This window comes from Notolepis coatsorum, assembly GCF_963971535.1.
Source record: "Notolepis coatsorum genome assembly, chromosome: 1".
Lineage (NCBI taxonomy): Eukaryota > Metazoa > Chordata > Actinopteri > Aulopiformes > Paralepididae > Notolepis > Notolepis coatsorum.
The window spans coordinates 298,178,559-298,191,079 of record NC_140165.1 but is presented as its reverse complement, the minus strand read 5'-3'; the positions used below and the strand labels follow the sequence as shown (position 1 = coordinate 298,191,079).

The 12,521-nt window shown below is 41.8% G+C and overlaps 1 protein-coding gene across 1 annotated transcript; it reads right to left on the bottom strand.

The window, feature by feature from the left end:
• Positions 1-8,226: 8,226 nt before the first annotated feature.
• LOC311244490 (high mobility group-T protein-like) lies at positions 8,227-11,969 on the bottom strand. Its single transcript, XM_084334032.1, has 5 exons — positions 11,855-11,969; positions 10,616-10,768; positions 10,325-10,470; positions 10,048-10,222; positions 8,227-8,800 (listed from the first exon to the last, which is right to left on the bottom strand). The coding sequence occupies exons 1-5, from the start codon at positions 11,855-11,857 to the stop codon at positions 8,675-8,677; spliced, it is 603 nt and encodes a 200-aa protein (XP_084190158.1). The 5' UTR covers positions 11,858-11,969; the 3' UTR covers positions 8,227-8,674.
• Positions 11,970-12,521: the final 552 nt, after the last annotated feature.

The following is a 12,521-nucleotide window of genomic DNA, read 5'->3' as shown; positions in this document are numbered from 1 at the left end:
AGCCAAGGGTGATCCTGTCCTGCCCTGTGTCAGACGGGGGGGGGGTTCATTCAGAGCCCGCAAGGCATTCATTCAGTGGCTGAAAGGAGAGGAAAGAAGAAAGAGGAGGAAAAAACTGCCAGACTGACGCACTGATTTCAAAAGGGAGAAGGGTGGAAAAACATAACGGCGACAAGACGTTAACTAGCTCTGAGCGAACATCAACAGATAGCGTTCCAATGTAATTGGACAATAACTGCGTGCTTGCGGGGGTTGCTCACGAAAAGCACTTGCCGACTGCTCAATTCATATCCACCGCTCTGTGTTATTAGCATGTGATGGAAATGGTTTGAGACGAGAGTGGGACAACAATCATGACAACATTTAGTCGAAAACAAACAATGTGGGCCTGTTCCCAGTGTGATGATAAACATGTGGAGATGAAACGGTTGCCTTATAGGGTTGGAGTCACTGAGAGAACCCCGCTGTGGATTTGGTCATATTTACAAACACTTTTTTTTGTCATGAGACATTTCTTTGTATGGCAAAAGGGCAGAGCTGCTGAGAAAAGACAGATAAATGGATATATGATCCCCTTTTAAGTGACTGAGGCCAGAGAATTATCTCCAATTACAGGCAGAGAGAACTCTATAACAGCACCTAGGCTCACAAAAGGTCCCTTCAGAGGGTTCACTTGGGAATGTTCACTGACAAAAGAAAATGGACTTCCCTGTGGACACATGGGCCCGTATTTATCAAACTTCAGAGCAGGAGTACTGACCTAGGACCAGAACTGCTTAGGCCACATGGCCATTATAAACTAAATGGCATCCAATGTAATCAAAAAAGTCAACCAACGAACTAGATTCTTGTACCGGATCTCCTCTCTGGTAAACAAGAATACCCTGAAGATTCTGGCAGGAGCACTCATTTAAAGGTACTACGACTATGCTTGCACCTCATGGTACCAAAGCACCACAAAGGCGCTAAAAACAAGATTACAAACATCACAAAACAAACTGGTCAGACTACTACTTGACCTTACTCCTAGAACCCACCTGACCCCTGCCCACTTTGACTACCTAGGATGGCTTAGAGTAGATGACAGAGTACAGCAACTTGCAATGGGCCTGGTCTACAAGATACACTACACCACTAAGGTACCAATGTACATGTCAAAATACTTCCCAAAGGTCAGTGAATACCACAACCACAACACCAGAGGGAGCTCCACAAATCATGTTAAACCCAGATTCGGCTCAAACAAGGGACTATACACGTTTCGCAATTATGCCACATCAATGTGGAATGCCCTACCCAAAGCTGTAAAGGAATGTGAATCACTACCCACTTTCAAAACCACTCTCAAAGAGCACCTACGGGAGACTGCAATTCGAAACTGGGCCCTGTAAATGTACAGTAAATGTCCTAACCCAATAATACACGAGACCCTCTTCTTGGGACCAAGTAAGGTTTTGTCGATATTCCAATGTACAGTTTTGCTTGTACAGTTGTACAGTTTCCCCCACCCCACCTACCCAACTCCACCCGCCTACCCAACCCCCCCCCCTCCACCCCACCTCCAATGTACAGTTCCCCCCCACCCCACCTACCCAACCTCCTCCAATGTACAGTTTCTACGTCAAATGTATATACTCTCTTTTTTAGACTCTTTTTGTATCACAAACAGTACTGTATTTATAAATCTGGTATGTCATTAATGTATAGATGTAGCAGTACTGTCTATCTGTATGTCGTGTATGTCATATATGTTATGATGAATTGAAAATGGGGGACCCTGATGTAAACAAGACGAAAGTCTTTCTCTGGTCTCCATCCCCTTAACAATTGTGTGTATTGAGCTGTACTGTATTGTACCCATTCTGCAATCTGTTAATAAAGTTTTCAATCAATCAATCAAACCTCACTGTGACTGGCTCTCAGATCAACACTCCTACTTTGAGATGCTTGATAAATACAGCCAGGCCGAGGTCCACCATGAATGTTGATTCCAACCATAATTTAAAAATGATCAAGGCAATGATTAGAAGCCACCCCTTGGATCGCCAAATGTAAAAGCATGCTATAAACTATGTTTTAGTGCATTTTGATACATCTAAAATATGACAGTGACATCCTTTGATTTACCACTTTGACAACCTAGGATGGCTTAGAGTAGACGACAGAGTACAGCAACTTGCAATGGGCCTGGTCTACAAGATACACTACACGACCAAGGTACCCATGTACATGTCAAAATACTTCCCAAAGGTCAGTGAATACCACAATCACAACACCAGAGGGAGCTCCACAAATCATGTTAAACCCAGATTCGGCTCAAATAAGGGACTAAACACGTTTCGCAATTATGCCACATCAATGTGGAACGCCCTACCCAAAGCTGTAAAGGAATGTGGATCACTACCCACTTTCAAAACCTCTCTCAAGGGACACCTACGGGAAACTGCAATTCAACACTGGCCCCTGTAAATATCCTAACCCAACCCCCTCCAATGTACAGTCATTTTACATAGTATGGTTGTCAATAGTCCAATGTACAATTTTGTTTGTTTGTACAGTGTCTCCTCCCCCCCCCCCCCTCAATGTACAGTTTTGCTTGTTTATACAGTGTGCCCCCCCCCCCCCCCCAACCACCTCCAATGTAAATTACCCAGTATGGTTGTCAATATCCCAATGTACCCAACCCCCCCCCCCACCCAACCTCCTCCAATGTACAGTTTCTATGTCAAATGTATATACTCCCTTTTCTTGACTCCTTCTGTATCACAAACAGTACTGTATTTGCAAATCTGGTATGTCATAAATGTATAGATGTAGCAGTACTGACTATCTGTATGTCATGTATGTCATATATGTCCTGATGAATTGAAAATGGGGGACCCTGATGTAAACAAGACGAAAGTCTTTCTCTGGTCTGCATCCCCTTAACAATTGTGTGTATTGAGCTGTACTGTATTGTACCCATTCTGCAATCTGTTAATAAAGTTTTCAATCAATCAATCAATCAATCAATCCATTTTTAAATCAATGCATTTTTCTTTATCCCCTAGTTATGTTACCTTGATTGATTGATTGATTGATTGATTGATTGATTGAAAATGTTATTAACAGATTGCAGAATGGGTACAATACAGTACGGCTCAATACACACAATTGTTAAGGGGATGCAGACCAGAGAAAGACTTTCGTCTTGTTTACATCAGAGTCCCCCATTTTCAATTTATTTATATTCAACATTTATGACATACAGATATACAGTAGTTACATCCAGACATTTATGACATACAAGATATACAAATATACAGTATTTACAGTTTCAAAGATTTTGCAGAATATACTGCAGTAACCCGAGATTACTACCAGATTGATGAAGATGTTTTGAACCACAAAGTCTATGGTCTATCTCTCCATGCAAACAGGCTTGCATATTTGTATAGACTTTAACACCAATGACGTGTGACTTCACTACTCGGACTTGAGCCTTATGACTTGATACCCCAAGTATCAAGTAAATTTTTTTAATAAATTATGCCATAAAAAGTTTAAAGTGAATCAACTTAATTTCCCTGATTACAGTTCCATTTTGGACCAATCCGTCAGCCGCCAATCAAGTTGCATGAGCAGAGAAAGAAGTTGTGCGTCAGTGCAGAATCATCTAAATACTACTAACTATTACTCTAATAACTATTAAACTTTACATTTTTGAAATGACATTACATTTGTAAAGAACACATTAGGACTTGTTTAGGATTCAAAACCCAACGTGTCAGGCTTGTGACTTGCTTTTCTGGACTTGGGACTTGAGTGTAAAGACTTGAGACTTACTTGATGCAAAACAATGACTTGGTCATTAAAGATTGACCACTAGAGAAGCTAAGCAATCGTTGCTAGATTGACACGCCTGCTTCCCAGGGTCTGGTTTAAATGCAAAATGATGTGAAAATCATAAGGATTACAGGGGTGTAATGGTTGAATCCAAAAGTGATTGTTATTTAAGCTAAACCTTTCTGATGTCAAGGACTCCCAAATTGATACATATCAGGCCATGGACCCCATTCAATAAGAAATTGTCTCAGGGGCCCTCATCTAAGATTGAGTTATTTCATAACAATCTATACTGTAGGGGAGATAACAGTGAGGAGTGTGAAACATAATAGTCACTCTTATACATTCTCTAATTGGGCTAACTTCCAGTCAATTAAATAACAGTGGAATTAAAACATTCTCCATTTTCATTCAAGCACTCCCACAGGAAACTCCTTCAAGCACCCCACATTTAGAAGCACTGATTTCATGTGTCTGAACTATTTCAATAACACACTTGGCTGGACTGTTAACAGCAGAATCCCTTCATAGAGAAATAATTATAAGTAGAAGTCTTTATTTGTCATCAGAGTAACACACACATGTGATGGGCGACCCACAGGAACACACACACATGCACTGAGTCGCTGACAAAATGTTTTCTGCACCTACCGTCCTGTCGTCCTTCCCCCCAAGGGCAGCCGGGAGCAGACAAAGGCTGCAGCGAGCACCGCGCCCCCGGGGACCAATCCAAGTGCTCCTTTCTGTCTTCGTCAGGGACGCGACAGCGGCAGCGATCTGTTGTGCATGTTTCTCCATTGGGTTTATCTTATCGGGAGGGGAAACCCTTGCGAGCACGGGGAGAACATGCAAACTCCACACAGAAAGGCCCGGGAGATACCCCACCTGGGTAACTGGCAACACGGCCACCTGGTCAAATAATTAGTGTCTACAGAAGAGGTTGCCTAGGAACCGTTGAACTGCACGTGCTGATAAGCTGTGTTGATTAACAAGAACAAACTTTTCTTGACAGATGCCTTATATTAAGATAAACCACAGTTGTTGATTAGTTGAAAAGATTAGTATTCATAGGGTCAGTAGATAGATAGCTAGTTTTATTTGTCCTCAGGAGATTATTTTCCACAGTAGATGGGTACATAACACAACACGTAAAGACATACAGAATTAAACAAAATACAGGATTTACAGGAACACTTACAGGGGTCACACGGCAGAGACAAAGACATGGATTGACACTCTATATACCACAGAGTGGATTTCATGTAACTTAAGAGGTTACTTGTTTAAAGCTCCTATGGACATGGGAACAAAGCTCTTGCTAAAACAGCCCTTTCTTCACATGGGTAGTTTATACCTACGGCCAGAAGGAAGGTAGAGTGGGTGGTCTGGGTCATGAATAATTGTGTTTTGTGGATCAGGGATGAGGTGACACAATCCGATAAGTTGGCTAAGTTATCTACAAGAATGTATTATTTTTTGGCATTTAATTGCTTTTATTGGATAGACAGAGAGGAAGGATGGGAGATATGGGGACATTCGGTAAATGTCGCCGGGTCCGGGAGTTGAACCTGGGACGGCCGCGTTGCACTGAAGTGCGTTACCACCCTGGCGCCCCGAAGAATGTATTCTGAAGGACTCCACCACCTCTCCCTTGATGGTGAGACTGGGGGGATGGATCAGTGTTTTGGGGCTAATGAGCACCATGTGCTAAACTGGGACATGGAAAGTTGATAAGCAGAGTCTAGTGGTGGATATTTGAAGTAGATGGTAGTGGTGGACATTTGAAGTAAAGGGTAGTGGTGGATATTTGAAGTAAATGGTAGTGGTGGACATTTGAAGTAAAGGGTAGTGGTGGATATTTGAAGTAGATGGTAGTGGTGGATATTTGAAGTAGATGGTAGTGGTGGATATTTGAAGTAGATGGTAGTGGTGGACATTTGAAGTAAAGGGTAGTGGTGGATATTTGAAGTAGAGTCTAGTGGTGGATATTTGAAGTAGATGGTAGTGGTGGACATTTGAAGTAAAGGGTAGTGGTGGATATTTGAAGTAGAGGGTAGTGGTGGATATTTGAAGTAGAGGGTAGTGGTGGATATTTGAAGTAGAGGGTAGTGGTGGATATTTGAAGTAGATGGTAGTGGTGGATATTTGAAGTAGAGGGTAGTGGTGGATATTTGAAGTAGAGGGTAGTGGTGGACATTTGAAGTAAAGGGTAGTGATGGATATTCGAAGTAAATGGTAGTGGTTGATATTTGAAGTAGACTCGAGGTAGTGGTAGATATTGGTGGTAGATTTCTCTATAGAGGGTGTAGAGAAACGGACTGAGTATGCACCCGTTGAGAATAATGGTGGGTGACCGTGAACTGTCAAACCTGTCTGAGAGGAAGTTATGGATCCAATGGATTAGTGGCGATGGGACCTGGAGGTGCTGTAGTTTCTTGATTGCCTGACGGCACTGGATTCTGTTAAAGGTGGAGCTAAAGTCAATGAAAAGAAGCAGTTTCCAGGGGTGTCCAGGTGTTGTAGCAGACGGTGCAGGAGAGAGGACACTGAATCATCTGTACCTCTCCTTTGGTTATATGCAAATTGGAGGGGATTCAAGGGTGGCGATACTTGTGGGAGGATGTTTTGGACCAGTTTCTCTAAGCATTTCATTATAACAGAGATTCAAGCTACATGCATGTTTTTTAGGAACAGGGATGACAGTTGACATATATATAAATTATATATCCATATAACTGGAATTATCTGAGAGTGAAGGATGGGTGTTTTTTCCAGGGTGTAGTTTTTCAGGACCCGATCTGGGATTACATGTGGCACGAGTCTTTTCGGTTTTCACCTAATAAATTGGTGGTAGATATCCTGCCTGGTTAGGAAACTCAAAATCCAACTCATGGAAGGACAATGACTCCAAGAGGACTTTCACACCAGATACCAAATCGGACATAGAAATTGTTTAGATTGTTGGCAATGGTGATGGGGTCTGGTGCACAGGTGGTCCACTTGGTGGCTTGTTCCGTGTTCATATTGGCAAATGCATATTCCAATTTATTTTATAATTGAGTTTGGCCTGAATTACGGGGCAGTTGATCATTTTAAGTGCTGCAAGGTCCTTCTGCTTAAAGACATGTTTATTCTTGTTGAAGATGTTTGATTTGTGGGGTGATCCTTGGGCAAGACACTTAACCTACTTGCCTCGTATGAATGTGTATGCATGTGAATGAATGTTGGTGGTGGTCGGAGGGGCCGTAGGCGATGATTATTCGCCACGCTTCCGTGAGTCTGCCTCAGGGAAGCTCTGGCTGCAATTGTAGCTTACCACCACCGGTATGACTGTGTATGAACGAATAATGGAATCTGTGAAGCGCTCTGGGTGTCATGAAGAGCGCTATATAAATCCAAGCCATTATTATTATTATTATTTTTGAGTTTGGGTATTGGGTATGTTCCGATTGTCCTTACTGGTATCAAAGTATCCATATGGATTTTGATGTAGTCAGTGATGACCAAGGTCATGGAACAGAATGATGTGGTCTCGACACATGCTCAGCTAGACTGGTGTGGGAGGCTACTGCTAATTATTCTCACATCTTTAATCACTCACACAATAACATGATGTAATACCAATGTTACCTCAACCTTCTGTATACCTTACATATCATTTTATAGTAGAACAGAGTTGTGGGGCTAGGAACTTAAGTATTCCATTTGCCTGGTTTTGCTTTTAATAAGTAAGATCTTTCTTCTTCATTCACCAATTATTCCTAGACCGGCATTATCTTCTGTCGTGTAGAGGTAACGTTGATTGCATGGTCTGACCTTGAACTGAAATGTTTCTTGATCTTTGTCATGGCGCCATCTTCTGGACTGGTATTGTTCAGCTCCCAGTTGTCAACCAAATAGTATGCTGTATTCTTTCTTCCTGGTCAATGAGATACTCAATTCCCTAAAACATTATATCCAGGAGGGGAATTTACACCAGTGAGTGAATCACAACTGATAAATTTTCAGGGCAATTGCAGAATATTACTTATTTCCCACCACTTAATGTGTTTGAATGGTTTCAGTAAAGTTTTTTGGGGGGACAGTATAACATGAGATGGGATATGAACCTCTGTAGACATGACAAGATAGCTTCACACATGAGTCTTCACAACAAGCAGGGGGAACCAAATTTAAATATCCATCAATGCTTTTCTAAATAGAAAATTATACTTGTGGCTTCTACCGTTACATTACATTAATAAGAATAAACTGCATATAACATGTGTATTTGCCAATTGTAGAAACAGTTGTTGCATACTTGTGACCTAGGCTAATCATAGTTATGGGCTATGGTACTCCTAGAGAGTTATGGTGATAAATGTTGGAACTTTTAACAAAAAAAACTCACAAATTCTTAAAAAAGAAAAAAAAGACCTTTATTGAAGACATTCTTGAATGTCAACAGCTGCATTTGATATTAGAGTGGTATTCAAAGAACAATAAAAAAAAAGACATTGTAACAACACGTGAAAAAAAGATTCAAAACAAAAGAAAAAAGGAAAATACACTACCAACTCAGAAATCTGATTTTTGAGTTGTACACCTAAAGACCATTACTTCCATACTGATTTATAATCCTCCTAAATGTATGGAATATGGCCGGGATAAAGAACTACCACTAGAGGGAGAAAACAAACTTAAGATATGTAGTGTTAACTTTACAAAATAGGAGGATAACACTGTACATCTTAAAAACATTAAATATACACATGTCCTTGTTCAGTCTGATTTTTGTTTCAAGATAGTAAACTGAGTATAATAGGGTTATATGGCATAAACAATAATCCAGACCCCATCCCTACGCAATCTACTCATCATCATCATCATCATCATCGTCGTCGTCATCGTCATCATCGTCGTCGTCATCGTCTACCGGAGCGGCAGCAGCCGGTGCGGGTTCCACTTTGCCCTTTGTACGGTAGGCCATGATATCCTGTGGAGTGAAGATACACTTCAGTGCTTGCATTGATTTTTTCCCCTCTTGACAATAATACAAACTCGTGGGTGTAAACGTCAACACCTGCTGGTTGATTCTGGCAGGATCTAGTAGGTTTATCTACTCTGCTAAGACACTAAACAACCAGATTCTTCAAATTCTAATTAAAGTGTCTGGTGAATCTAGAATGTTATGACTAGGATGCGACACAGCCCTGTGATTCTCAGCGCTGCGAGACAACGAGACACCAGACAGCGGTATCCGTCTCTCTGTGGTAAAGTGGAAGCCATCCTTGGAACGGTTTTATGGTGACACCAACTCATATTAGTCTTAATATTCTAGGTGAATTTATGGATGAGCCAGTGGCCAATGACTCATACTGTTCTTATTATTCTATGTGAATTTATGAAGCACCAGCTGATTGTGACCAGTGACTCATACTAGTCTTATTATTCTAGGAGAATTTATGAAGCACCAGCAGATTGTGACCAGTGACTCATACTAGTCTTATTATTCTAGGAGAATTTATGAAGCACCAGTCAACTGTGGCCATTGCCTCATACTAGTCTTATTATTCTAGGTGAATTTATAAATGCACCAGCACTATGGCCATTGCCTCATACTAGTCGTATTATTCTAGGTGAATTTATAAATGCACCAGCAGACTGTGGCCACTGACTCACTCGTCTTATTACATTTAGCAGACGCTTTTATCCAAAGCGGCTTACAAGTTCTGCACGACAAGTCAGCAGGAAGGGTACAACTCTTTTGGCTGAGTAACAATGTTCATCAGTGTTGAAACTTGAGTGCTGCAGTGTTGAGTGCATAGTTAGTAATAGACAGTAAGATGGATATTTTTATTGTTTTCAATTCAGATGTTGATTGAAGAAGTGTCTTTAGTCGACGGCGAAAGATTGGCCGGGTTTCGGCTCCTAGCGCTGGTGAATTTATGAATGCACCAGTCGACTGTGGCCACTGGCTCATACCAGTCTTATTAGTCCAGGTGAATTTATATAAATGCACAATGTCAACTGTAGCCAGTGTGTGAAAAGGTTAGTGTTCCTCCCTGGATATAGACAGTTTCAAGGTGACAATAACATTAAAAAAAATTACCCATGTTTATTTCCTGTTGCAGTGTTAGCTATGGTTGACAGGAAATACATTTGGATCCAAACTGTTCCCTAGCAACAGAACTCCAGCGGGACCTCCTATGATCCACAGAAACACCCGAGCTTTGCGTTTACCTTGTCGTACTTCTCCTTCAGCTTGGCGGCCTTCTTCTCGTACGGCTGCTTCTCTTCAGCGGATGAGCTGTTCCACATCTCACCCAATTTCTTCGCAGTGTCACCAATGGACAGGCCGGGAGTATCGACCTTCACCTTGGGACGGAAGTCCGCGCAGAAGATGAAGAATGCAGACCTGCAGGACAAATAACACAACAAATTGTCCCCCCGCTGTTAACATGACATTTCTGGAATATTACCGTGTGCACGTTTTGGAAACGTGAGTGATGCCACTTACGGGGGTCTTTTGGGGGCGTTGGGGTCCTTGAATCGTTTTTTCTTCGTCCCCTTGGGGGGGATGTAACTCTTCATGTCCCTCTCATAGCGAACTTTGTCTAGTTTCGCCATGTCCTCAAACTTGCCTTTCTCTTTAGGCGACATCGTCTGGAAGATACAAAAACGAATGCAAGCTATATAAACACCCATCTACAAACTGCACACGTTCCATGAAAACAAGAACGGGGATTTCCCACATTTCTAAATTAAAAACAAATGTTAGCATATGATGAAAAGTTGGCCAACCCCCTACCTTCCATCGTTCAGAGCATTTCTTGGAGAACTCTGCAAAGTTGACACTCGCTTCGGGGTGTTTTTTTTTGTGTTCCTCTCTGCACGTCTGCACAAAGTAGGCATATGAAGACATTCTGCCCCTTGGCTTCCGCGGATCCTTCACCATCTTGGCCTATTTCACGGGAAGAAAAATGGTTTTGAGTTACGAGTAGCCAAATTTATTACATAAAATTACAAAGACAAAATATAACGTAACGTAATTGTCCCGTCTCAGCTTTGTCAGTTCGATCTATTGTTTGGACCGGGTCTCGTTTATAGAGGGAGGAGGAGGAGGGGGAGGTGCCGATCTGACAGATGAGCTATTGTATGTAGAGAAGCCATGATGCTACTTATTAAAATATTACTATCTAGTCCTGTATTCCCTGATCGTTTCAGTTACTTCTGCTGCGATGTTGATGTGCATCAAATTACACTTCATGTAGTAATGTTACCATTCTATTGATAATAGGCCAACGTTAGTAGATGCAATGGGGTAGCTCTGCCGCGGTTAGCATCCCCGTCTCCATTATGGCTCCTCTCTTGCTTTGTGTCTTCACGTCTAGCGTTAGCCAACTTAGCAGTGGCTAAATATTAGCAAGTTGGCTAAACATCCATCCATTGCCATGATGACATCGATCGTTTAAATGTAGCTTCTTTGAGATCGTATTGGCCTATTAAGTAGCTGGACTTTACATGGAGATCAGTGTGTTCTTCTAGTCAGTTAACTCCGTTAACCTTATCGATACTGATTGATTGATCATCATGACCACCAGCTACATGCTATTATGTGCTTCAATGAAAGTGGCGCCAGCCTGCAGGGAGAGATGCTTCAAACAGCGTCATCCTGCATCATCTGTCGATCCGGCCTAAAGCTACACATTAATATAGTTACCTTTACTAGCCTAACCTAGTTAACCAGCTAACGTTAACGTTAGTCATTGGGCGCAATCAACCATTCGACTCTTTTTGTCGGCCCAGTTAGCGTTAGCGAGCAACACTAGTAGTAAATAATGGATGCGGTTAACAATAACAGGAATAACGGTACATTTTTTAGCAACCAACTCATCTGCTCGCACTTGAAATGTATTCAGCAACAACAACAAAAAAATCCACTTTTACAATTATATCGCAAAACGCATCACGACGAGATTATTAACTGCGTGGTTCATATATAATGTTAAATATGAATTTAGTTTCGCCTGCATTATTACATGCTTACCATGATCGGTATCAGGCCAGCGGCAGCTGCTTCGCTATGTCTCAAACACAATGGGACACAAACGCGTTCCTCCGCGCGCGGTCTGGTCTGTTGGCTGTGAAGAGCAGCACGCCGGGGCCCCGCCTTTTCAGCGCAGCCATTGGCCATTATGTTCTGTCTGTCAACTCTTTCGTGGCTCTTCATTGGACATTTTCCTTCCGACTCCTTCAGTACGTGTTGTGATTGGTTTTCTGTTGACTCGAACCTAAATGTTGAATGACATACACAGTTGTTACTAGTACTGGGAGGACTCATGGAATTATATAATAACACCGACCGGGAGGACTTCACTTGTGAAAATGTGTGTTTTTTACACTCTAAAAGCGATCCTTACTATTGGTCAAATAGCTTCCCGTAATGATGAGATAACAAATGATTAGCTTAGCTAGCTAGTCATCCCACCATATCTATTTGGCTATTACTACCGACGAAAGTCGTCATAGACATAATTTCAGCACCAGGGAGCTGTCCACTGTCTGTCATTTTGCTCCACGACCACCACTACTATCTATCACATACACAGTTGCGTTATGAAATGAGAAGACGCAAAGAGAGAACAAAGTAATTTGGGGCGAACTCAATTCAATCAATAAAGCCAAGCCGAGGGCTGTCTAATTCACGGGAACAC